The 26602-nt window shown below is 40.6% G+C and overlaps 1 protein-coding gene across 10 annotated transcripts in view; it reads right to left on the bottom strand.

Annotated features, from left to right (window-relative positions):
* Positions 1-26602, bottom strand: part of Kalrn (kalirin, RhoGEF kinase) — a 638378-nt gene that overhangs the window by 559568 nt on the left and 52208 nt on the right. For 4 of the 10 annotated variants that reach the window (XM_005386533.2, XM_005386535.2, XM_005386539.2 and 1 more), the window contains exon 1: positions 13732-13922. The exons of the other annotated variants lie outside the window; for them this stretch is intronic. In XM_005386533.2, the coding sequence (XP_005386590.1) occupies positions 13732-13798 (67 nt within the window). In that variant the 5' untranslated portion in view covers positions 13799-13922. Of the gene's footprint in view, positions 1-13731; positions 13923-26602 lie in introns of those variants that run through there. 10 annotated transcript variants of the gene reach the window in all.

Here is a 26602-nt window from a genome sequence, read left to right as displayed (position 1 = left end):
CCCAGGGAGCTGTTAAAAGAAAATAAAATTAATTGCAGAAGAAAGTTTCCATTTCACGCTTCAAGGAATTGGGGTTCTGGATTAAGTTCTTAAAAGCATTAAGGCACTCTTAAGATAACAAAAATTACTAAGTCAAAACACGTAAGTTGTAAATACAAAGAGGCAACACCAAAACACAAAGCAGATTTTACTGGTAGCATTTGCCAATCTGCAAGAAATAGGAAGGATTTCCGAAAAGAAAGTGACCAGAACACAATCAAACACAGAAAAAAATACACCATGGACAAGACTCATCAGGAATAGCAGACTACAGAAATAGACCTGTATTTATGGTACTTATTTCACAATGTAGTGTACATATATATCAACACATCACGTTGTACTGGGTAAATATATTCAATTTTATTTGATAAATCTTGAAATAAATAAAAAGAAACAGACTTACAAAGACCTCAGATATTAGCATTATCAAACAAACTATAAAACAAACATGATTACTATGTTCAAAGAAATTAAAGGCAAGCTTGAAAGCTTTTCATGAAACTAGAAACTTTAAAGAATTAAAAAGATATTCTAGCCCTGAAAACTACAATAACTGCAATTAAGAAGTCAATGCATCTATTTAATTACAAATCAAACATGGCTGAACAGAAAATCAATAAACTGGAAGGTATATTAAAAGAAATTAAACTATCATAGAGATAAAATTATGAAAATATAGATATAAAAAGAAATATAGAAGACACAGTGAGAAATTTCAACATAAAATCAATTAGTACCCCAAAAGAAAAGAAAAAACAGGGATAATGGCTGAAGGTTTTCCAAAGCTGATGAATTGCAACACCTTATGGATGTAAGAAATCTAATGAACCCCAGATGACTAAATTTAGAAAAATAGTGATGATACTGAGCTACTAATTTAACTGCCTAACTCCTGAAATTCTTAAATGTAACAGGAGAAGGACAAGGAAGAAAAATACATTTATTGTTTAAGCCATTTTGATTTTGGGTTCAAGTATCTGCAGCCAAAAGCATTCTAAATGATGTTCACAGAATAAAGTAGATGCCATCTACTGAATGCCTGCTATGTGGCATGCACTGTACATATACAGTATTTTAATTTTGTGTAACTCCCCACAAAGCCTTATGAGGTTTATGTATCAGTCTGGGTAAATTATACATAAAAACTACCCCAAATTTTTAGTATATATAAAGGAAAGATGATGATTATTTGCTCATATTACAAGTTCAATGTGATTCCACCCAGGGTAGTACACATCATAGTCATTCATAGTCCTACGATCCTGGACTCTTTTCCTAACAAGAGGATCTACAGTTGATAAAACAGAAGAAGAATGAATTAAATAATATACTGGCTTTTAAAGCTGCCACTTGGGAATGAAACGGCTGACTTTTACTGACATTTCATTGGCCAAAGGAAGTTATATGCCCAAAGGTGTACGGAAGTGCAACCTTACTGTGTGCCCAAAGGCCTCCGGAGAGCTGGAAGTATTTACTGAATGCCACTAATAACTACTACAGATATGATCCTAATTCTTTGAATGAGGAAAGTGAGACCCAAAGAGATATTTAACTAATTACTGCTGGATGAATCAAGAATGTATTAATACATCTTCCTAAAAGAGATATTATTAACATGAATATTTGCCCATTGGTAAGGGGGTAGTGGAGTAGTAAGAACAGAAATGTAGCGGTGATAGAATCTCTATAGAGAAAAGCAAAGTGCCCAACTGGGTCTCATCCAGTCCATCTAAGAATCATTTTCCCTAGAGGCAGAGTATGGGTGCAAGGTAGCCAGAGGGGGAAATATCCTAGCCCTTTCTTTGCTTCTTACGGTAATCAGAAGCTTCCCAACAAAGATAAAATTAGACTGTAACTGGCCAAACAGATTGTGCTTATATGCCCTAGAGGCTCTCTTTATCTTTTATATTTCAGGTGTTCAAGATACAGTTGGGGGTTGACCATGCCAAGTTTCTTAACTTTGATCTTTGCAGGTTCAGAAAGCTTTCCAAGACAAAGGAGATCTAGACCGACAGAGCTCTCATTTCATCATGTCCAAACACAGGAGAAGGGCTCCTTTGCTCTCTTTGGTCCTCAAGACCCTGCTATGAGCTGGATTTTCCAGTCTGTAATGTGCAAAACATTCCCTACTTCCTCCCACACCTAGCAATGCCTCTCCGCTCCAATATCCCATGTGTCTGGCAGGCTCCTTTCACTTCCCTTCCTGCTACACATGTGCCACCTCCACCAGCCCAATCCAGCCTCCTGCAGACACAGCAGCCTCCATCAGGGATTCTCTCCCTGTGGTAGGGAAGGAGACAATACAACGGTTTGTATGTATGTATGTAGCTGAAGCAGCAGTGAAAAAGAAGGGGGAGAGAAAGAAATGGGGAGGGAAGGCAAGCAAAGTAAGTTTTGGTGGGCCAAGGACAAGTGGAAGAAATATCTCTATAATTTCAATTGCTTTCTAACCACACTATCTCCAGCTAGAGACCCCAGGGTGAAAAGTTTGTTTATTACCAGGGATGGGAGTTTGTAACTTTAGTTATATCTCAAAACATTTGGCTGTGTTCATCCTAAAACTTCCAACAGGAAAAAAAAAATGTGGTTTCCATTACAATGTCGCTCAGGGACTTGTACTGGGTTTGGAATCATTAAAATGAAAACGCTGATGACTAAGCCATGCCATTTTGTCTCCAAGACTTACATCCTTCCTCCACCTCTGGCCCTGTGCTTTATTTTGAGACAGGCTTAAAATAGTGTATAAAATATGGAGTTTATTATTTCATCTAACAGGTTTCATTTAACATGAATGCAGATTAAAAGCCCCATGCCAATTCTTCCTGCTAGGTTTATAAGGAAGACACTCCTCTGTCTTTGCCCTGGGCTAGGTTCTTTAGAGCACAATTCTGAAGTAGCAGAGCAGAGCCAGGAGGTTCCACTTCCAACTCAAACACATCTTCATAAGAATAACAAGGAAAAATGAAGAAAGAAACAAAACCTTGTTTTGCCTTCTTAGAAATTTTGACTGGAGACTTAAAAGACTAAATCTAAACAAGACACCCCTCAAACCCATGAATTTTCCAGCCTGCCCATTCTTCCACATACAATTACCATAATAAGGCTGCTATGTATGTTAAAAGTGATAGCATTGGGTTAAAACTACAAGGGAACACAATGAAACAAGTCCTCAACTTGGGAGTTGCTCTCTCCCCTACCCGCCCCCCCCACCGATTTCACAAGTAGTTCAGCCATTATCTAATTGTATGACTGTGGCAAGTGAAATCATCTCTTTGGGCCTCAGTTTCCTCATGTCTTAGATGAGAGGACCCTTCTTTCTCTCTCATTTTGCTGGGATACAAATATTCAGGTAAAGAAAAAAAAGAAATACAATCCTTCTCAATCACCACTGATCTTGTTTGCCCCAATATCATCTTATGACCCAGTAAATTCAAGTTTTTTTAACTTAATCAAGCCCCAGTCTTCTCTGATTACACCTTACTGCTGAACCTCTGAAGGGTTTGCATTGCATTTTCTTTCACCCTGAATGCCCTTTTCCCCCTGCCCTATCAAAATTCTTAAGGATCCAAATACAAGTACATGTTGATCACTTGATCACTTGATCACTTGATTTATCTCTTTAACTCATTCCATATTCAGGTCTTGCCTCATCTCCAACATCTACTACAGGATTCAGAACAGTTTTTAGGAGAGGAAGGAGAAAGCAGGTGTGTTGGCATATGCTTGTAATCCTAAAATTCTGGGGGGCTGAGGCAGAAAAATTAAAAGCTCAATCCCAGCACAGAAGAAGAGAGAGAGAGGGAACTAGTCTCTTCATTGTATTAACAGCTCTCTCAGAGCTGGCCTTGGAGAGGTATTCAATGATAGGATATACAGGTAATGTTCCCTTTTGTTCCCAAACTTTCTAGTCATGGATCCCTCTGTGTCCCTCCAGTTCTCTCATTCATACAGTGAGAACCACCCTCTAGACTGCAAAGTTGTTGATTTGTATAAAGTAGATAAGGACCTATCACCCAAGGTCTTGAACTAGCCCACCACTCCAGTCTCAGTCCATCATACTGTCTGATCCTTTGCTTAGAAATACCAAGGCTACCTGAATTACATGTCCTCACTTTTCTTTTTACTGCTTGAAAAAGCACTTTCTAAGTACTCCTTCTTTCTTCCTCCCTACAGAGGGAGTGTCTCCCCTCCGCTAGTCTACCGCTTCCATCTGCACCCTTTATCCAACCTGTTCCTACCTCCTCCAGGCCACTGCCACACTTTACAGCACTGATTACAGCTGTTATTACAAATTCCACTGTTGCTTGACTTGTACATTGTCTGTCTCACTCTCTAGAATGTAAACTTCATGAAGACTTCATGCCTTATTCATGCTGTATCTTCAGCAAATAGCACAGAGCCTGGAATACCTGAAGTAATTTTCACTGCCCAATGTATATCTATTGATTGGAATAATAAATCCATTTTTGTTCATCATTTTCAAATTTCTGTCAGTACTCACCTCCCCTATCCTCAAACACATTGATACCTCCCTTCTTTAACAAAGCCATCACTTGACCCTAATGTCCCACCAACCACCACTCTATTTTTACCTCACATTTTCTGACAATTTCTCAAGCAAACAATATGTGCTTGCTGCTGCCTCATCCTTACCACCTCCTCCCACAACAATCTGGTTTCTTCTCATCGAGGCACTGAAACAATACTGTAAGTAGTCACCAGCGCCTTCTGTCACCAAACCCTTCAACATTGCGCTGTCTCCCTGCACATGGGGATCCCTAACTGCCCTTTCTCCTCTATTCCCATGAAATTATTGATTCAGCTCTCTTACTGCCCTTAAGGAATATTCTTGTCATCTCTCAGATGGACCCCTTTCTTTCCTATGTTAACATTTTTCAGAGACAGTCTACATTGTTACTTCTCTGTATACTGTTTTTCCCAAACTAGTATCAGTTATACTGTCGCTTCTAGGCAGATGACTCAAAGTCATGCATCTCCTGCCCTAGCTGTTCCCTAGAATCCCAGACATAGTTCTACCACATGAAGGAACTGGACATTTTGTGATCTAAAACTCAAAGATTCTAAATCCCTTAGCTAACACCATCAACCCAATTTACCCTTTCAAACTTTTAGCATAATTATTACCACTCCTCCAGTCAAACCTAAACATGGACTTTTCCACTATCTTTGAATATGAGACATAAGAAATTCCTGTTGCTCCCTGACATATCTCACATATCCTCCTCTTCCTTCCTTTCCATATACCTACTCTCCCTTCTTTCTAGTCTTCTTTTCATCCAGTTCTTCTTGTGTATCCAGATTCACCTTTAAAGACCATTACCAGCAACAGGCTCATATGCTCTGGAGTTCCCCATAAACTTCTTAGCAGGGGCTACCTTCCAGGTACACTGAACTCCCTCTCTTCTTTAGCTATGCATCTCCTTCAACCTTGTCTGTGTCTCTGTCCATGCTTTACTGACTGATCACACTCTTTTCACCAAATTCCTATTCATCCTGCATGCCCAAACTAAAGTATCAGATGTTCTTAAAAGACACTACTCCAACTTCTTTAGGCAACAAATTATTCAGTCCTCTTAAGCAGGCCTAGCTAATTTCACTTACCAGTGTTGTTGTAAAGTACTTTCATGCATCTGAGTCTCTCCTTAGACATGGCACCCCATGTTATTTTTCTGTGTATTTCCAACACCTAATCTAACATGAGTATTGTTCAATACATTTTTTTCAATAAAATGCTTCTACCCTGCCAACAGTTACTTGTAACATGACATGTGAGCAAGAATCTTCATAAAGTGGCCTCCAGCTCTCTCTCTAATGTCTCTTGACTCTAACCACACAGATGCTCTGGGCATCCTGGTTTAGTTGTAATTGCCCAAGTATGCTTGTATTCTCTGATTTACATCCTCATAATTAAGCAGCACTAAAGCTTAAGTCAGTTCTCTTCTTTTTATTCCACCTGTCATTGTATCATTATGTTATTTGTTATTGTCTATTTCCCTGGCTAGACAATAAAACTTCATGAAGACAAGAACACTGTATTCTTCAACACTCTATTCTCAGAGCCCTAAATACAGCAAAGCATATGGTGGGTTCTCAGAAGACATTTCTTGAATGAATGAGTATTTTTTCCTTCATTCAAACCAAATTATTTCTCCCTTTTATGAATTCACAGCACTAATTTAGCCACTCAACATGAAATAAAGCCTGTGGCATCACATAGGTATACTGTAGGTGTTACAGCATATCTGCATACATTTTGTAGATATGGCTGGTGTTGTCTTCATGGAACCATGAACTGTTAGAGCTAGAAGAGACCTTACTTATAGATGATCCATCATTCTGAAGAAAATGCACAAGAAACCAAAAGGGGTTCCTGCTGATCCTTGGTCTTTTAGTATCCTTCTAGGAATTTGAAGCTCCTGAGAGCAGGAATCCTTCCTCCTATCCCTAATGTTCTCAGAGTGCCTGGTCTATACAAGTAGTGATAAACCTATGGCACGTGTGCCACAGCAGGCACACACAACTCTCTCTGTTGGCTTGCAAACCAAGTCACCCCCAGCATTACCCCAGCTGCAGAGCATTGGATAACAGTGCACATAGGGGCCATGTGCATGCTCAGAAAGAAGTAGGAGCACCAGGCAATGACACTATGAGCCTCAAATGACTCCTCCAATCTTTTGCATGGCTGGTCAGTGTGCTGCCAAAGATATGTATATATTTGCTTGGACTGGCTGTGAGTTTTAATATATTTGTTTTTATTAACACAGAATTTAGCTTTGAGCTTTCTTATGAAAAACTGAAATTTAATATCTAATATTTAGCAAAGAGATATTTTTCTTTTAAGACAAAAGATGTTAATGTGTAATTTTTTTTAACTAAAACCTCAGTATTCAGTGTTGCACTGTTATGGTGTCAGCATTTTACAATAAATAAGTGGGTTTGGGGTTGCAGTTTGGGCGTTCAGTCTTAAAAGGTTTGCCATCACTGTACATACTATTTCTAATGCCACTAATAACAACAATATTTACTGTTTTGACGGTTCCTTTGATAGCAGTCACCTCCAGCCACAAGATGAAAAGCAAACCCATCACATACACTGGGAATTCAGCTGGCTTTATAACCACCTAGGGACACAGTTATTGTTCCAGTGGCCATTGGCCTTCAATGACTACTAAATACATCTCAACAGAAGAACAGGCCCTGGGAGGCTATGCCACATCCAGTGAAGCACAGTTCTGTTTGACTATTCTTGCACTGTGGTAACCTCCACCCCACTGGACAGAAACCCCACACCAGGACCTCACAGAGCAGCTATCAGTGTCCTTCCCCCAGGACTTGGCCTAGATACATCTTGTCTGGTGATCTCATACTACAGACAAGGCACCTCAGTAGTACACTCTACCATCTGCTGACAACGAAGATGGCTAGACACCTAGTTCAACATGCATGCTAAAGAGACAAAGGGATAAGGGTCTCCAAAACCTGTATGGCAGTAGCTAAGGAAACTACTCATTCTAGATGGGAGTTGTGGGGGGGTGGGTCCTGGATACAGTTGGGCTTTTCCTTTAGCAGCTGCGTGGCTTTGGCAAAGTAATTAACCTCTATGAGCCTGTTTTCCATCTGTGAAATGGGAACCAATGTAATCCATTTCAGGGAAGTATAATGAACTTCTAAATGAACTTCTGTAATGAACTACCATAACTTCTATTAGAAGTTGACCCCAACTGACCATTAGAAGAAGTATAAATGAACTTCTATAATGAACTACTACTGAGGAAGTAAGACATTTGAAATTATTAAACCAATACCACACTCTTTAATTCCTTAACAATGCTATGGTAAGCCACTATTCTTTGGAGTATATATACTTTCAGCCAAGTTATTTATTAAGTTTCCTATTAGGATATATCCTTTAACTGGGTATGTAGGTGAAAATAAAAAGGATGGTGGGGATGATGGCCTACCTTTGGGGAAGCTCATTCTCAGTGAAGGAAATGAACTCTTAGAAACCACTAGCTCCCTACTAGCTACAGAATAAAGAGGACAAGTGTACACATAGGGAACACTTACCAGTACCAGGTACTGGTCATACGTGTTGTCTCCTCCACTGCTCCCAACAACCCTATGAAGTGTGTATCAATGTACCCACAGGAGCACAGTGGAAATCACCAAACAATGACCTTGTACAAGCATTAATGTCTTTGAATAAAACCAGGAATTTTTAGTTTCTGAAGGACAATGGAAGGAGAGGAATGTCAACTATCTGTAGGAAGAGGTGGTAGGGGTTCAATCATTTCAAGAGGAAGCACAAAAATAGGTAGAGGATGTTGAGGCTCTAGTGTATAAATACAGATAATTGTTCTGTGATGGTATTTCAGGTGGTCATGTTTTCAAACTTTATTAAACAAGAGGCCTCGTCTCTTTGTGAAAGTAACCTTGCACCAAAAACCAATTAGAAGCTAAGGTAAAGTAACTTCTTTCTGTATTATATGAATATTCAGCTCAAGTGGAAAGCTTCTCTACTTAGAGAAACTCAACACAGGAGAATCACTCTATGTACTCTTCATACAAATGCTGTGTGCTTTCCTCTTCTTTTTCCCATTGACTACAGAAGGGAAGAAACAAGTCATAAATGTGGACCCAAAGAACCCACACATCATGTTCATCACACATATGCAACAGTTACAAGAACAAGGCAAGCCATCCCAAGGTAAATATTCAGAGGCCATGGCAGGGTAGGAACCAGTCACAAGAGGTAGTCTACGCAGAGACACCAAGAATGAACCAGTCAGTGACCAGTGTTGTGTAGATAACAGAGAAGCAAGCAACCCCAAAGACAGGGCATCTGTCAGTGAGAGGAACTAGAGAACAGAAATGGTACAAGCATAGTAAAGACATGACCAAAGAGAGGCAAGCACAAAGATCAGGGAGCCCTGACAACCAGGTCCATGTGGTCCATCTGCCTCTTGACCATGCAGTGCACCTGGACAAAATCAATCCTTAGACTAGAATGTTGGCACATTTGAAAGTTGAGACAACAAAGAATGGTCAGTTGGGGAGAGGTGGACTGTAGTGAAAACCCAGGTAGATTCCTGACCAAAGTAGAGCCCAATACCATGAAGCCTGTGGACACTGATTCTCCTCACTTCCCTCCCATCTATCCTGAAGGAAGAAAAGGATTTTCCTTTCTCTGCTTCTAACAGAGTATGGGCAACACCAAACTACTGTCTATTAAGAGTTACACTAATCAAGAAAGAAAAGATTTCTGACATCTACAGTAATGAATCACCATCCCTATGCCCAAAACCCTACGCATCCAGAACTGAGAACTATAAACCCAAAGTAATGTGGACCCAGACAGCCTCCTGGGTTGCAGGTAAAATTTTTTCCTGGGAATATGAATGAAAGTCAAAGCTTAGCTAGGTAGTAATGGAAAATGGGTGTATGTAGTTTCTGAAAAAAAGTTGCATAATTGTACCCAAATGATTTTCTTTTACACTTTGTTCCTTAATACATTCCTATACTTACTTCTGTGTTTACAACTCTCACACAGTAACTGGTTGTCTCACTTGTTTTGTTATTTTGCACCAGAGTCATGTTTGCCTTTACTCTCTGGCATCATATTAAAGAATGACTATGAGCAGGACCAACCCTGGCTGCCATTAGCATCACCTACAGAGCTCTTAAAAGATGTCAGTGCCCAGCCCCTTTTCCAGTGATCCTAGTTGAATCTGCTGGAGGAAGAAGGACAGGAAGAATGTGGACACTGTGTTCTCTAAGAGCTTCCAGTTATTATAACATACTTAGAAGGATGAGGACCAGTTAGTTGGTTTTTGGTTTGGAATTTCAAATAACTGTGGTAGCCACAGAAATGTGGACAGAGCACCAAGAAGAAATTGTCAGCCTAAAACCTATGTTGTAAATTCAACCTATCACTTAGATGTTCCAAACACTAGTCATTTTTGTACTTTTAGAACTATTATCACCATCAACACATACTTCCTACACTGTGATTTCTTTGGTATTGTTTTAAATGACTCCATTTTTATTTAAATTTATGAGTGAACTGGGGGTAACGGCATAGTGACATAAAAAATCAGGAACAAAATACATTTGCTCTGGAGTAGAAAGCATTCAGAAGCAGAGGGCAGAAAAGGCAGGGAAGGGAGGGCATACTGACCTGGCACAGTGATGAGAAGATATGGAAGCTAGATAATAGGTTGGAGAGTGACAGGAACACCAGATAATAAGGTACAGCTAGCAGATACCATGAGGCTGTGCCTTAAAAGTCACAGTGGGACTAGAGGTCAGGCACTGGGGGCAGGGACTGAGGGGACAAAAGTGCTGAGTGATCAAACACCTACAGTCAGAGATTAAGGCAGGCCATGCTGACAGGTACAAGGGAGGCTAGAAATAGGAACAATGAAAAAGGTGAAGAACACACAGGGTTGATAGGGCCTGTACGAGATGAGATGAAGGAATTGGGTGGAGAGCCTTGTAGAAGCAGGCATCAGGCAGAATAGAGTACCCACTGGATTGTACCAGGCAGTGGCCAGCAAGAGAAGCTCAAGCAACATCTTTAAATCACCTAAAATCATCTCATGGGCATCAGTGTAAATGTTCCTACAAGCTGGGGGACACTGCCTGAAGCATTATGAATAAAGAGCTTCAGTCTTTCACTCTTCTCCCTCAGCTACCAAAAACATTACATATAGACAAGGAAATGTAAACCCCGCCTTACTTGTCAGGTCCTCATGGATACACCAAAACTTAACAACTACTAAACATTATTTATCTTATGCTTCCGATCTATATGAGCTTTTTCCTTTTGATGAACAGTCCCCAGAATGGCAACCATCTCCTTAGCCAGCATCTGTAAGTACAGACCACAGTCAGCATAGTTGACAAACATCCAGTAACACACACTACAAAAACAGCATCTGCTATTAATGAGAACAAATCATTGAAATGTAATGTCTGAGCAAGGTGACAGTTCAGTATCACATAAATCCTTGCATACAGTTCAGTAGAGGCCTAGAAAATGATGTATTTTTTAAAAACTACTGCTAGCAGAACAATGAAGGGCGAGATAAAATATTGATCTGCAATCAACAAGTGTACACTGTTATTTCTTTGTAAAGTTTATTTCTGTTCCATGATGTGTTCTGTTTCTTCCCTTTTCCTAGGTGTGTCAAATCACACATTCATTTATCTTCTAGTCATAGCCAAGCATATGACTCAGGAAAAACCACAGCTTATTGAGCTAAATTCATTATTTCCTACTACTTCTCATCTCATTTCCTCCTTTCTTGAGGTCTGCTACTTTCCAGATGATACCAGGACAACAATGATGAAGGAAACATAACATAAAATTCTAAAGCAGATGAAGGGAGCTAAATTCTATCACCATAGAGATCTAAGAGAAATTTTTTCACTTCTCTGAAAAGTGAGTTCATCATTCATTCATTTGTTAAACATTTATAGAGCTAGCTCAATAACATTCAAGAGGCAGTTCAGTCTGTAAGGTGTACCACTCTCTATGCAATGTTAGCTAGTGTTAGTTATTAAAGTTGCCATATCCAAATAGTATGTTTGAATAGGGTGTGAGTGTGCACACATGGACATGAATAGTACTGTAATACCCATTAACCAGAACTGGGCAACATCATCAACATCCAGCTCCCAGAAGTCTAAAAATCAGATGCCCTATGCAGTCAGAATTGCAGTTAGGAACTGCTAGCCTAAAGCCTAAAATGAGAGAAAATCCAACAGACATTGTTTATATGAAAAACCATGAGCTTTTGGATTACAGCCATGGGTGGTCAACCAAACAAGCAAGGAAGAACACACAATTCTGGTAATCTACCTTTGCTATCCAGAGGAACAGGTTAACTCTATCAATCCATAAATGTACTATGGGACACTTTTACATGGACTAACACAATGTGCTTCCCCCAAGGCTTATCAATATTCTCATTTTGCAGTTTAATGATCTGAGGCTAAACCGTTTATTCAGGGACACATAGAAAATAAGAAAGTCAGAACTTGAAGCAAAGTTTGCAACTCACAGACTCAAACATTTTATAAAAATTGAAAATAAACTATTGTTTTAGGGTATACATTAGCATTTAGGTTCTTTTAAAAATTAGTATGATATTCTAGTTTCAATCTTGCTTTAATTCACATACATATAAATCATCTCTGAACCCACAACAATTCTAATTGGACTTTTTCTCAGCTCCTGGTTATTGAGACCTGTATACGCCTTTCCAGGATGTTTGAAGGAGAGTAACAGTTAACTGTCTTGGTAATAAAAACTAACCATCCTGGACAATGGGATAAATATTTCACTTGGAGTTTCTCACTTAACCCCTACAGCAACCCTCTAAGTTGGTACCACTGCCATCATCTTTTTACAAGTGAACAAAAGGAGACACAGAGAAGTCAAGAAATTTGATTGAGACCACACAGATAAAGGGGTGGGATTCTTTCCTTTCCCCTTGTCTGTGATTTTCACCACCATGAAGTTTTGCTCCTTTCTTAATATCATCGTCTCAAGTCCAGGCTCCCATGGGTCTATTTCTCAGTGCTAGTGAAAAACTACTTTCTGTAGTACTGGTTCAGTTTCCTCCATCTTTGATTTCTCCCTCATTAGGGTCCTGGTTCTCCTGTTCTGAGCTGCTCTCTGCTTCCAGTTAGTATTGATCTCCTGGCACACCGGAGACTGTGTCTAATGGAGAGGAACACACCTTGGGCTTTGTTGTAGGGCTTCTCCAGGACCATCTTTTCCATCAGGGGTTTGATCTCATTCTTACCAAAACTTCTTAAGGGAGCCAAAGCTCTCAGAACTAGCATTCAGCACAAAAAAAATCAGTTACTAAACCAAGTTCACAGTACCTTTTCCTTGCAACAGAATGTCTGGATTTGTATGATATTACCAGATTTAGATCGTGATTGACAGTGAAATGTACTAAGATCCGATTAACTTGAGAAATAAAACTGACTCTCTTCCTTTTCACTAACCTCAAATTGTGTGCTGGCTCTACCTATAGATAATCAACAGAGGGAGCTGCCCTCAGGACAGGTGCTGTAGATCCATGATGCTGAGAGGCAACAGAGCGAACTTAGCATTTAGTACCTATGAACTGTGCACAGTAGCTATGATGTACATGTTTCACATGTATGAACTACATAACTCCATGGCAACCATAGTGGGTAGGTCCTGTCATGCCATTTTACAGATGAGTAACAAGCTCAGGAAGACCACGAAAATCAGCCAAGGGTCCCAAAGCTCAGTGGCAGAGCTGATTTTTGAGTCTGTGTTGGTTTGCCCCCAGCTTTTGACCACAGTGACCATTCTTCCCGCACCATCTCCCTGACGCTCCATGGAGAGAGCAGCAAATCAAGGCTTCACTTATCTTTGACTATAATACTGAATCTGATGAAAAACCTAGCAAGAAATATAATCCTATCACATGGCTGCTCCCCAAATGGCCCTGTGCTCCTCAAGCCCAGCAGGTTTGTACATGCCCCCAGAAAAACAGCCTTTCTTTACTTTCCATAGGTTTGCTACTTACTGCTGTTTCTTTTTCTCTCTTTTCGTTCTCTGCTGTCTCTCTCTCTCATACACACACACACACACACACACACACACACACACACACACAATACCTCGATCCAGCAGCCGGAGCAGGCGGAGATACCAGAGATACCACTGGTCCCAGAAGCGGTCCGTCATCCCACCCTGAACTCATCCTTCACAGCCAGTCCCCTGGGCAGAGCCTCATCCCACCACCGACTTCAGGAGGCCGGAATTGCTGGAAGCTGGGCTCACACGCAGCCTGCTCTAAGCAAATGCCTGCCTGCAAAGACAGCCACCGATCCTCCCACACAGAAGCTGACTGTGCCTGGAGCCTGTTTCACAGCAACAAAGGAACAAGTGCAGAACAACGCCGTGTGCACACCGAGCCGCATGGACCCAAGGGGAGGTTGGAGATGCGGGGGAGCGGGGGGGCAAAGAGGCAAGGTTTGCAGTGGTCTTAGGAATGAAAATCTACTGTAAAGGCCTTGTTTTAAATTATACTTCAGTACCTTCCACCATCCTGCCTTTCTCTTCCTCCCACACATAGGCAAGTGGCTCTTCCAGTAAGAAAGGAGTGCAGAAAGCCAAACACTCAGCCATCCTGGACTCTGGTGCCAGTCCAAAAGGCCAGAAGCCTGACTGCCTCCTGCCATGACTGTGAGGCCTACATGACCGGGAAAAAAACTGCAGACCCTTTCTTCCTATGTCCCACAGTCATGAGCTCAAATTCTGCTTGCCATTTGGTACTTGTCTGGCCTTGAGCAAGCTACTTCAGTTTCTTTGGCCTGAGCTTCCTCCTCTGTGAACTGGAGAGAACAGTTCTGCCTCACACAGGTGTTGGAGACTCAAGGGAGGAATATGACATTCCTAGCACAGCAAAAGGAATATAACATCCCTGGAAAATTGTGGCAGACAGAAGATTCTCCTTGTCCTTCCTGCCCCTCTCCCTCTTGCCAAATCTTCTGTCCCCACCCTTCCACCCCAGGGTTCTTCTCCCCATATCTCTGCTCCTATACTTCTTGCCAGCCACACTCCTTCCTCACTTAGGACCAAATCCTAATTTCTCTAATACCCAACTCTAACGCCACAAAATCCAAGTAGGCTTCTCGGCTCTTTCCTCCTTTATATCTCATCATTTTCACATCACTTTCTCCTTTGTATATTACTCTTCTCCCTTACTTGGACATAAACCCCACTGAAGAAGGATATGGTTTTCAATCATCTCTGTGACCCCTAAAGTCCCTAATATAGTGTGCCTTGGACTTTGGCAGGAACTCAGTGATTGCCAACTGAATGAATAAACAAAAAGGGAATGAAGCCTAGAAAAGAGTGAACTGTGGGGCCCCAGCCCCTGGTCACCATCCATAGCCTAAAGAAAGATGGCAGAGTGCCCTGTCTTTGCCCTCCTCAGCAGCCCCCATATAGCTGGCTACATATATGGTAAGGTTGTGCCCCTAGAGATTGGGAATGCTGCTCACAGAAATGAAATCTGAAGAGACTCTAGGTCAAGAATCCCCTTAGCCTCCAAGCCTAAAAGCTATCAAGCAGTCACAGCTTTTTATACAGCATATCCTGTTCTCCTCACATCCTAACAGAAATATTGGCAACCCAGGCCTCCTGGTCTCTATCAGGTAGCTGGAGAGAGCAAGCCTCACATAGCATCTGCTCTTCCTGGGAACTCCAAGATGTGACAGGGTGCAGATTTCTAAAGAACTCCAAGATGTGACAGGGTGCAGATTTCATACTGATGGGGGGGTCAGGGGAGGTCTCGGCCAAGGATTGAGATTTTGGAGTGAAAGGGAGAAAACAGACAGAGCCCCAATCTGTACTTGCTGGTCCCTGCCCAGCACCACTACTGCCTCGTGGTTCCTTCTTAAAGGGCAACTTTGGGATAAAACAGACACCACCACCGAAGAAGCTACCTCTGAGGCTCTGTTAGTACTATTTTGTTATTACCTTTCATAGACAAGACTCCAGCAAGTAGTTAACACAAGAATGCAAAACACTCTTTTCTCCAGAGAGATATGACCCACAGTCTCCCCTTTAGTGAATGAAAAGAATCCATCACACACATGTGGCCAGTACTTTTCAGTTCACAAAGTACTTTACATCCATCATCTACTTTGGGCCTCTTAATAGCCCTGCAAGGTCTGCTGAAAGGGAATCACCTATCCTTGTCTATAGAAGAGCAAGCCCATGTTCCAAGAAGATGAACAACCTACATAAGGTCAAATAAGGTGTTGAGTCTTGGGGGCCCAATTCCCTGCAAAATGTTCCATCTTTCACAGTGAGTTGGAAGCCCTCACAGACACGGCTGTTTGCCATCAGCAGTTTCTTGGCAGTTCCTCCAGGGTACTGCTGATATGCCAGTCACAGTATGAGTAGAGGGATGAATATGGTCACTTACTGACTACGAGCCTTTAATCTCTTTTGTTTTTTTGTTTGTTTGTTTGTTTTTTTAATTTTAAAAATAAAAGGAGGAAAACATTAACAGACAGACAACCTTTTACAAAATAGCAAAAGAACAGTACAGACAATACAGAGTTACAAACAAAGTGGTAGGAAATTAACAATGCTTGTTGTATTACATATTGATATCTTCAAAGTGGTTTCTCAGGAAAACAGATAGAGACATGCAATATTGATCAATCAAAGACTCATTGACCATTTCTTTCAGCAAAGAAATAGAAGGCAGTAGAACAACTATGTTAACTATCCTGTATATACACACATACAAAATTTCTCTTTCTTTCCCTTCTCTTTTCCCACATCCCAGTTGCTCTTTACCCTTGAGTCTTTTCCTATCATTTCACAATGTCTATCATACCTCCTAGTTTAAATTAACTCTTTCAGGTTTTACACTAGTGAAACAATGTGGTGCTTGCACATGCAGGTCTGATTTATTTCACTTATGAGTATGGTCTCTAGTTGTGATCATTTACCTATAAAGGCCTCGAATTTATCTTTCTTTATAGCTGAGTAATATTCCATTATATAAAAGTACCACAATTTTCTTATCCAGTCCTCGATGGATGGACATTTGGGTTGCTTCCACAATTTAGCAATTACACATTGTGCTGCTATGAACGTAGGTGCACATATATCACTGTTGACATCATGTTTTTATATCTTCTGGGAGAATACCCAGAAGGGGAATAGCTGGGTTGAATGGGACCTCTAGGCCTACTTTTCTGAGGAATCTCCAAACTGATTTCCACAGTGGTTTCACCAGTCTGCATTCCCACCAGCAGTGGAGAAGGGTTCCTATTTCTCTACAGCCTTGCTGGCATTTGTTACTGGTTGATTTCTTAATGCTAGCCATTCTTACTGGGGTAAGGTGGAATCTCAATGTTGTTTTAATTTGCATTTCTCCAATGGCTAATGATGTTGAACATTTTCTCATGTATTTATTTGCCATTTGTATTTCCTTATCTGAGAAGTGTGTATTCATCTCAGCTGCCCATTTTTGGATTGGGTCTTTGAATTTGGGGGGGGCTGATACTTTTTAATTCTTTATATGTTCTAGATAGAAGCCCTTTGTCTGAGGGACAGTCAGCTAAAATTTTTTCCAAGTTTGTGGGTTTTCTTTTTACTCTGCTTGTGATTTCTTTAGATGTGCAGAAACTTTTCAGTAGGATGAGATCCCAGTTGTTGATTCTTTCAAGTGTTTCACGTGCAATTTGGTTTTTGTTCACGAACTCTCTGCCTACCCCTATGTCTTCAAGGTTTTTGCCTACTTTCTCTTCCAATAGATTTAGTGTTTCTGTTTTAATATTGAGATCTGTGATCCATTTTGACTTGAGTTTGGTGCATGGTGACAGGCTTGGGTCTATTTTCAGTCTTTGGAGGGTAGCAAGCCCATTTTTCCAGCACCATTTATTAAAGAGGCTATCCTTCTTCCAGTGAATTTGTTTGGCCTCTTTATCAAAAATTAGGTGGCTGAGTGTGTTTTTGGTTGTGGCTGTTTCTTCCAGCCTGTTCCATTGATCCTCAGGTCTGTTTTTTTAGCCAGTACTAGGTTGATTTTATGACAGTAGCTTTGTAGCATAATTTCAGGTCAGGGATTGTGATTCTATCTGACTTGTCCTTGTTACCCAGGATTGGTTTTGCTATCCTGGGTCTCTTTTGGTTGCAGATGAATTTAAGGCCTGTTTTCTCGAGATCTGTGAGGTATGCTAATGCTTTAATCTCTTTTGTTTGGCTCTACCTTATCGTTACCCAGGGACTGTGTCTCTAAATATTGCAATTCCAAAGTAACTTCTTCTAAAGAACTCAAGAGGTATCTCAAATGGTGGGATCCCACCAAGTCTCAAGGTGTAGGCCAAGAGGGTCTGCCTATGAAGTGGATAGTCCAAGTGCCCATGTGGACACCATACAAACTGTGGTGCACAGATGTGCTCATACTTCTGGACAATGTCCTACTCTTGGGTCTGGAGAAAGAAGTTGACTCTGTCCGCCCCTCCCCAGTTATCAAAAACAAAAGATTCTATAGAGCCTCATGTTCAGGGAAAGGGAATAAAGATTGATAAAGAACATCTGTGTGAGCTCTTCCCCCATACATATTGAACCCAAGAACACAAGCATCACCCATTGGGTCAGGCCCAGAGGGAACCCATTCAGCAGGGAATTTTACTCAAGACTGGCTTCAGTTCATCAAGCTTGGCTCCTTGGAGTTCCCCAGCCTACCAGTGCTCATTTCTCCAACTCCCACAGAGCCTCAAAAGCCTTATAAATGCAGCCCCTCCAGAAGTCGAATAAAATGTTCCAAGAGACTGCCAGAATTGCTACTTAGCTGCAGTGCAATTAGAAAGGACAGGATATTGGGCAGAAAAGAGCCTTATTAGTAGCTTTTTGTGGCATTGTTGCTGTTTTGTCTCAAACACTTCTTCTATGGTGGCTCCTTCTTTTGTGATGGTCAAAGCAAGCACAGCCATTCCTGTTGGCATGGTTCTCCCAGCCCACCCTGCCGGCTGCAGAGGCATTCTCTGCAAGGACAGGCAGTATCTCCAGGTCAGCAACACACATGCACTTCAGAGGGTCAGTGCCCATCTGTATGCGCAGTGGTTACTCGGTGTCATAGCAGGGATGTGTTCCCTTCTCTTTCACATTCCTTCTTTTCTTGGCACTGTTCTTTCTCCTTCTCTCTATCCGCCCCAACAGGAAAACACTATGTTCCCAATCAGATAAGCCAGCACAAGTGGATAGAGCAGAAGGCAAGCAGCACTGAAGGAGGAAAGAACCAATCACGTCCCAAATCTTTCCCACTCATCTACTGGGACAAAAATGACCCCTGTTGCATCAGCAGCATTGGCCAGCTCCTCAGACACATGTAGTTGTTTAACAAGTGAAGGCCACACATTGCTAGCAGTGGCACAATTGCTAGCATCTACAAACGGGAGTAAAGAACGTCCACAGATATGGTATTCTTCCCCCACCCCACCCCATCCAGGAAGCAGGCTCTGCCAGCTGCCATTTTGCCCTGCAAGCTGTACTTCCATTGCAACATGAACCAAACATTGCAGCACACACCATCCTCAGCCACCTCCCACAGCACTTCTGTCCCCTCAGTGATTAGTGCCCAAGTAGTAAAAGGAAGCTAGTGGCAACACCTTCTCAAAGATGCCATCTAGGGGAGGGGATGGACACTGGTCACTTTCTCCAATGAGAGTCTGGTGTCCCCAGGTGAACAGGCTCCTTCCGTCCACATCTGAGAACAGTATCTAAAGCAAGTATCACCTAGATACTGAAATTCAAGTCTACCTCTCCCAAGAGGCCTTTTCCAGCTAACCTCACACATTCTCTCTCAGAGGTTCTCAAAGTTTAATGGGTAGCAGAATCACCTTAGAGGGTTGGTTATCCATGAAGATAACTGGGACTCACTCCCAAAGGCCTGCATTTTTAACAAGCTCCCCAGATGATTCTGAGACAGTGATCTATCTGCTTCTGTTGCTGTTCTCTCTTTTCCTCAGCATTGACTTCATTTAGCTGTTTTTGTTAATTCAAGAATGTACTCCATCTGCCTGCACACCTAGGACGGGTACTGTGAATTCCCCATCAGGCGAGGCTCTGGAGGAAGCTAAAGGGAGGCCTAACAGAGGATCCCATATGGAGGGCTTGAGACACTGCCCTCTGGAAGACAGAGATCAACTTTGATATCCCACAAGTTCCAGAAATCATCCACGTCACCACAGTTTCACCACACACCTGTATGATGGCTTTAAATGCCACCTCAAATATCAGGCCAGGCAGCAGGATGGAAAGGAGGAAGCTAATTAGCCTGCCTTGCTCTGGCTTTTGTGTAGCTTTCATATTGCTCCCCTCTGACCTCTGAGGAAATCTTTAACTCTCCCTTAGCCAGGGAAGACTTCACATGACCTCTCACTGCTCTGAGCTCTAAACCACACTGTCAAATGGGGGAAGCTTAACACTGTACCTCCCTTATGCCTCCTTGAGGATTTCTACTCCCTCCAACAGTTACTACAATCACCATGTTGCACTAAAACTCCAACCACAGGAAGCACCCCAACAAACCCTACCAAAAAGCCAGACCCCTGCCTTATGAAGCTTACCCATCACAGGCCCCATTTTCTCTTGACTAAATCCTATAAAAGTATTATGATAACCTCATCCCTCCTAAGGCATTCATGATGAGAGCTTAATATTTAGAATCCCAGGAAATACATTCTGACAAGAGATAAACTCTTAGTCAATCCAAAGCAAGTAGAAGTCTAGGACTTAAGAGAGGCAGTGAAGAGGTGAATACTTGGTATCAAGGAACAAGGACGTTCGTGGGCATGGGCATGAGGATGGGCATGGGTCTGGGGGCCTGCCAATCCAGCCTGATGATGGCAATTCACAGGAGCTAGAGCTTCCTCCACTCTCCCTGGATCACTCTTGCGACCTCTCTACTCAGAACATGACCATCTGCTTGGCTGATTTCTCCAAATCATCAAAAGTAAAAAGTAGTTTTTCCTGGAAAGAAAAGTGAAAAGAAAATAAAAGCAACAGTTGAAGAGACAGTCTCAAAACATGACCCAAGAGGCCTAGGTAATCCAGCATTCATTATTGCTTCCTATGCTACCCTTACAGCCCAAAATACGGCTTCACCCACCAACGAAGGTGGTGACTCCACAACCTAAGGATACTTCAAGCCAAGGGTTGTTCACTACTCAAGAGATTTGGTTTTGGTTATGTGCACCATACCATCCTGGGAGCATATCATCAGCGAAGCAGGAAATTATAAATTGCCAGTCATCACAACTGGAACCTTATGTGTCACCCAGCCCAAGTGCAGCCCTATTATGGAGAATTTCTTCCTTCTCCTTTCATTCAATGCTCTTCTTTAATCCCTCCAAAAACACTGTCAAACAGCTCCCCTTAGGACTTCTACCCAGTAAAATTAGGCACCACCCTCTAAGGACTAAGGTTGATAATAATGAATGCAATGTTCAACAGGATCAAAAAGAGCTCACTGTATAATCAAATATTAAATTCTGGTTAGCATATACTAGAAATAGTATTTTTTGTACATTCCCTTTTCTTTACTTTTTGTGGAAAATTTAAAATCTGTGTGTTTCATAGGGCAACCTATTGTTAAATCAGAATATTGGATTCAGGAACACCCCAATGTCCCACACATATACACATACCAGCTTAGGTAATAAAATTACCGGCACACTAGCCAATTCAAATTATCTGTTTCTAGGTTCTTATTTTCAAAAAGAGAAGAATCACTTCAGTGATTACTTCACTTTTCAGCAAGTGAATTCTGTTTATCGGTCTTGAGAGTAATTCATTCCCAGAAATTTCACAAGTGTTTATAATCTTGCTTATACTATTAATTTGTGAGCCTTTCAGGTATTGGGAAAGGGCCTAGGCTTTGGGAATTAGACCAACTGATTCTCTTTTTCTAGCTGAGTAATTTAGGGCAACTCACTTAACTCCCTAAATCTGAGTTACTTTATCATTTGTATAAAGATGAAGATAACCTTACAAAATATGAATACCTCCATGAGGAAAAACAAAATAACATATATAAAATACAAAACACTATTTCCTGAAACACAGTAGGGACTTAATAAAGGTTAGTACCTTCTCCTACCATAGAAAACAAGTTCAGGTCAGGTTGAAATTCCCAATTCATGGAACTTACCTGGTCAAATAAAGCAGCTAAAAAACAATATCCACTTTGCCACTGTTGTGTTTGGGGGTTTTGCAAAGGGAACAATATAATACAGGACACATATTTTAAAAGATTATTTTATAATAGTCACCCAGAGAATCATATACAAAGAGTTCAGGAAATCTGTCCACACACTAAAGATCAAAGAATCCAGCTGAGGGCCTGGATCCCATGGTAATGTCCTGCATGAATTCAGCTGAAGACCTAGAGCCCATGACAATGCCTCCCACGAATCCAACTGGAGGTCTAGAGCCCATGACAACATCTCATACAAGCCTGTTTCATGGATCTGCACTGGGAAGGCCTGAAAGTCAGTGGTGGAAGCTAGAAAGTCTGTGCCAGTGGAATGAAGGATCTGTGCTAGTAGGTTGAGGGATATGAACTGGAGCCAGAAAGCGACACTCAAAGTGAGAACCAGAGCTCTCCCAAAAAGTACCACAGCCATCCTCAGCAACAGTGAGGTCCTGAGCTCTTCCAATGATGAGGAAAGCTCAGTTCCCATCAGGAAAGCCAATGTGACAAGCTTCTCCAGGAGACTGAGCAGTGCACCATCTTCCCCTCCAGAGCCAGGAAGCGATGCTCAAAGTGAGGACCAGAGCTTCCCCAAACTGAACCGAAGCCATTCTCAACAACAAGGTCCCAAGCTCCTCAGACAATGAGAACAGCACAGTTCATCAGGAAAGCCAGCATAACAAGATCATCCAAGAGAACCAACAGTTCCCCACAACCTCTAACAGCACCCAACAGTTTCTACTAGCTCCCAACAGTCTCATAATTTCTTCTTCTTTAGTTCTGCCTCTTATGCTGCTGGCAACAATCCTCCAGTGGGCCTCCCATACCCAGCACCATGCTGATTCAGTTCAGCTGGGTGTTATAAGTTGACCACCAGTTGTCAATCCACCACGGCCACTGATGATGACCAAGTACCCTCATCACCAAGTGCCACTGAGTTAGAGGCAGTTTACCATTCCATATCTCCCAAGCTTTCCAAAAGGGGACTGATCGTTACATCTTATGTTTCCTCTAGTTACTGTGACTTTTCTCCATAAAAGAAAAAAAAGTCCCACTAACACTCATCTGGCTTCCTTCTGCCATAACACAGGTTAGAGGATTCTAGGAGAGACTCAACAACGAAGACACCTTTGACTACATCCTTATGAACTGTGCAGGTAACACTCAGCACTGAGGAGATGAGAAACTCTTAAGTTCCTGGTGGAGTGTTTACAAAGTGAACAGTGACCTGCAGTCCCTCAAAGTCCATCAGTCCTGGCCTGAGATTTACACACAACAAATCCCAATCAAAGACACCCATGTAAAACAGTAAGAAAAAATGTTATACCTTGAGGTAAGAAGGTATTCCCAAGCAAGACACAGCTTGTATATGTATTATTTTTTAAAACTTTTGGAAGAATATGCAAATTACCTAAGGAGAATAGGGAGCTGGGAAACATCAGTAGGACTACTTTTCATTGTATTTTTTTATACTTTTTGAATTTTCACTCTTGTGCTATAGTATCTATCTTTTAAAGGATATTTTTAAATAATTGAGTCAAAAATAAATAAAATTATTCTTGGAGTCCAGCTGTCACTGTGTGAGAAGACTAAGAAACATGGAGAACCAAAGATGCTGGTGGGATCTCCAGCTAGGCCCAGCTGCCACCAGGCACCAACTGCCACCATGTGAGCAGGGCCACTGTGGAGCAGGAGGCCTGGTCAAACCTCATAATCATGAGAAATGACAAACTATTGTTCCAAATCATGGAGATTTAGGGTAGTTATTATAATACAATAGTTGCATGAAGCAGAGTGACTGGAGAATGATAATCAGGTAAAGCTATAGGCTAGATGAGATCACTAATAAAGTATTGAAAAAGACTGTGCCTTATTTCCATTAAACAGACAAAAGGTAGGGCTAGTCTATTTATCTACCTGTCTACCAGTCTTGGAATTAAGAGTTCTGAAGGATTGTCACAGAGGGTGTCTAATTAACATGTTCCCTTGAATTTTAAAAAGAAGTCAGGCTTTCTTTGTCAGGAATTAGATAAGTCTGATTTGGCTTCTTGCCTTGACGTGACTTGCCTTTTACAATTCACGTAAATCTGTAGTGCTGAGATTTGAAGAAAATACATTTAAAACCTATCTATAATATGCAACAGGATAAAAAAATACATTATTTGCACCATTTAAACTTCTGGTAAATTTTAATCTAAATGTATGAAGGGGTATAGAGTTTTCAATATTATTTTAGGACATAAAATGTCTGAAATCCATGTGATGGAATACTATGCACTTGTTAAAAAGATGAGATTCACTGTGATTGGACAGGAAATGAATTTCAAGAAGTATTGTAGTATGATGTTTTTAATTCTTCTCAAAGATACCCAGAAGGGGAACAGCTGGGTGAAATGGAACCTCTCAACCTACTTTTTTGATGATACATGTGCACCCATGTCTATAGCAGCACAATTTGTAATAGCTAAATCTTTGAAACAACCTAAGTGCCCATCACCCAAGGAATGGATTAAACAAGATGTAATATTTTTCTACAATGGAGTATTATTCAGCCATGAAGAAGTATAAACTTGAGACTTTCATAGGTAAACGGATGCAACCTGAGACCATACTCATAAGTGAAATAAATCTGACTCATATGTGTAAACATCATATTGTCTCACTGGTATGAGAAACTGAAAGAGTAAATAAGTTCTAAAATGTACAATAGATATTGTGAAATGAGAAGAAATTGTTCAAAAGGAAAAAGGAAGTAGGATGGGTGAAAAGGGAATGGACAGTAGAGAAAGGGAAAAAATGCAAGTCAATTATACTATTAGTGTCTCAGTTCATTAAAAAGGAAGGTTCATGCTAATATCGATTGGAGAAATATTTACGCCCATATTCTGTACCCTGGGCAACTACTTTAAAGATAACAACATGTAATGTAGTAACTACTGTTTTTGTTATGAATTTTTGTTTTATCTTTTTCCATAAAATAAAAAGGTAGGGCTTATTTATTTATTTATTTTATTTATTTTTTATTTATTTTGTGCTTTAAATGCAAAGTGTAGAACAGTAGATAGGTTGTACTCCCTACAATTTTGAAATGTTTGCATACATTTTACCAGGTGACAGTTCCTAATGCAAAAATCAAAATTCTGAAATGTTCCAAAATCCAAAATTTTGAGTATATTACTTTGCATTTCAGGTTTGTAATCTGAAGATGCTCAAACTGCTGCTAATATTTGCCTGCTTTTGATAAAGGTGAAAAAAAGCATAGACTCAGATTTGCTTATATTTGCAAAAAGAAACACAAAAAGGATTCACAAGAAACTAACACTAATGGTTACATATGGAAAAAGTGGCTTGGTAGATAGACATAAACATCATGTAAAGATCATTATATGGTATTGATATGTGAACATTTAAAATGCATTGTATTTGCTTGTATTTTAAGTCATCAGAAGGAAAAAAGAATAAATTAGAAAACATAACAATATTAAGAATAATCTAGGAAAAATATTAAGGATAATCTAGGATAATCTATGGCAACTACTTGCCATATTTACAATAATATATAAGGCAAAGGATTAATGTCATTAATTTACAAAGAGTTTCTAAAAACTAAGAAAAAGCTAACAATTTGAGATAGAAGTAAGCAAATATGAACAGGCAATTAACTTACAGACAAGAAAATATAAATGATTAATAAAAAAGTAAAAAGGATGCTAACCTTTACTAATTATCAGGGAATTCAAAATTAAAACAATGACAGCATGCCACATTTTACTTCTCAGACTGTCAAAAAGAAACAAAAAATGAGCATGGTGAAGCAGGACTGTATTCTTGAGAGGCTGAAGCATGAGGATCAGTTGAACCCTGAAGTTCAAGGTCAACCTGGGTAATGTAATGAAACCCCTTCTCAAAGCAAGCAAAAAAACAGGCAACAAAGAAACAAAAAGAAAAAAGCAGCCTAGTGGCAGAGTAAACTGATATAACATGTTTAGAAATCAACTGGAGAGTACCTATAAACATTTCCAAAGTGCAAAGCCATCAAACCAGCAATTCTAAGACATATCTGTACTTAAATACACATTGCAGTAAATTCTGTAGTAGCAGAAACAAAAACAAAATCAAACCAAGAAATGGCAGCGCAGGCTAAATGTTCAACAGTAAAGGACTAGTAAGATAAATGATAATGGTCTGCATTATACTTGGAAACCATTAACAAGAATAAGCAGTTTGGTTGCAGCGATATGAAAGGATGTCCATGCTCTACTACTGGGTGGGAGAGTACAGTTTTCAAAATAATTGAAAATAATTTGTATTATCCCATTTTTGTGAAATACACACACACATACACACACACACACTTTTCAATGTGCATTGAAAAAGAGTTCTGTCAGGAACTATTAAGAGTTCTGTCAGGAACTAAACTATTAAGAGTAGCCTTCTTTGGGTACTAGGAAAAGGCAGTTAAAGAATTGTTTTATAAGAGCTCATGTTACTCTTTTTACCATAAGCATTAATTACTTTGGTAATTTTCAAAGCATTTAAATATTCAGGCTGACTAACATAGCAACTCAACTCTTTCCTGATAAATGGGCCGCTACCTCAGGGATAGGGAAGAACTTTCCTCTCCACCTCTTTGGCCCTTGGATCTGGAATGTGAGATGGTCTCTAGTCAGCCCACAGGTTGGAATAATCAACTCTCAATGGTACCCACGTAACAATGGTACCCTGCCCTGCCTGTCCAAGTAGCCAGCAGATGAAGTCCCATCACT

Source organism: Chinchilla lanigera, unplaced genomic scaffold (genome assembly GCF_000276665.1).
Source record: "Chinchilla lanigera isolate Chin_1 unplaced genomic scaffold, ChiLan1.0 scaffold00026, whole genome shotgun sequence".
Lineage (NCBI taxonomy): Eukaryota > Metazoa > Chordata > Mammalia > Rodentia > Chinchillidae > Chinchilla > Chinchilla lanigera.
The sequence above is the reverse complement of the archived record's forward strand: the minus strand, read 5'-3'. Positions and strand labels throughout refer to the sequence as shown.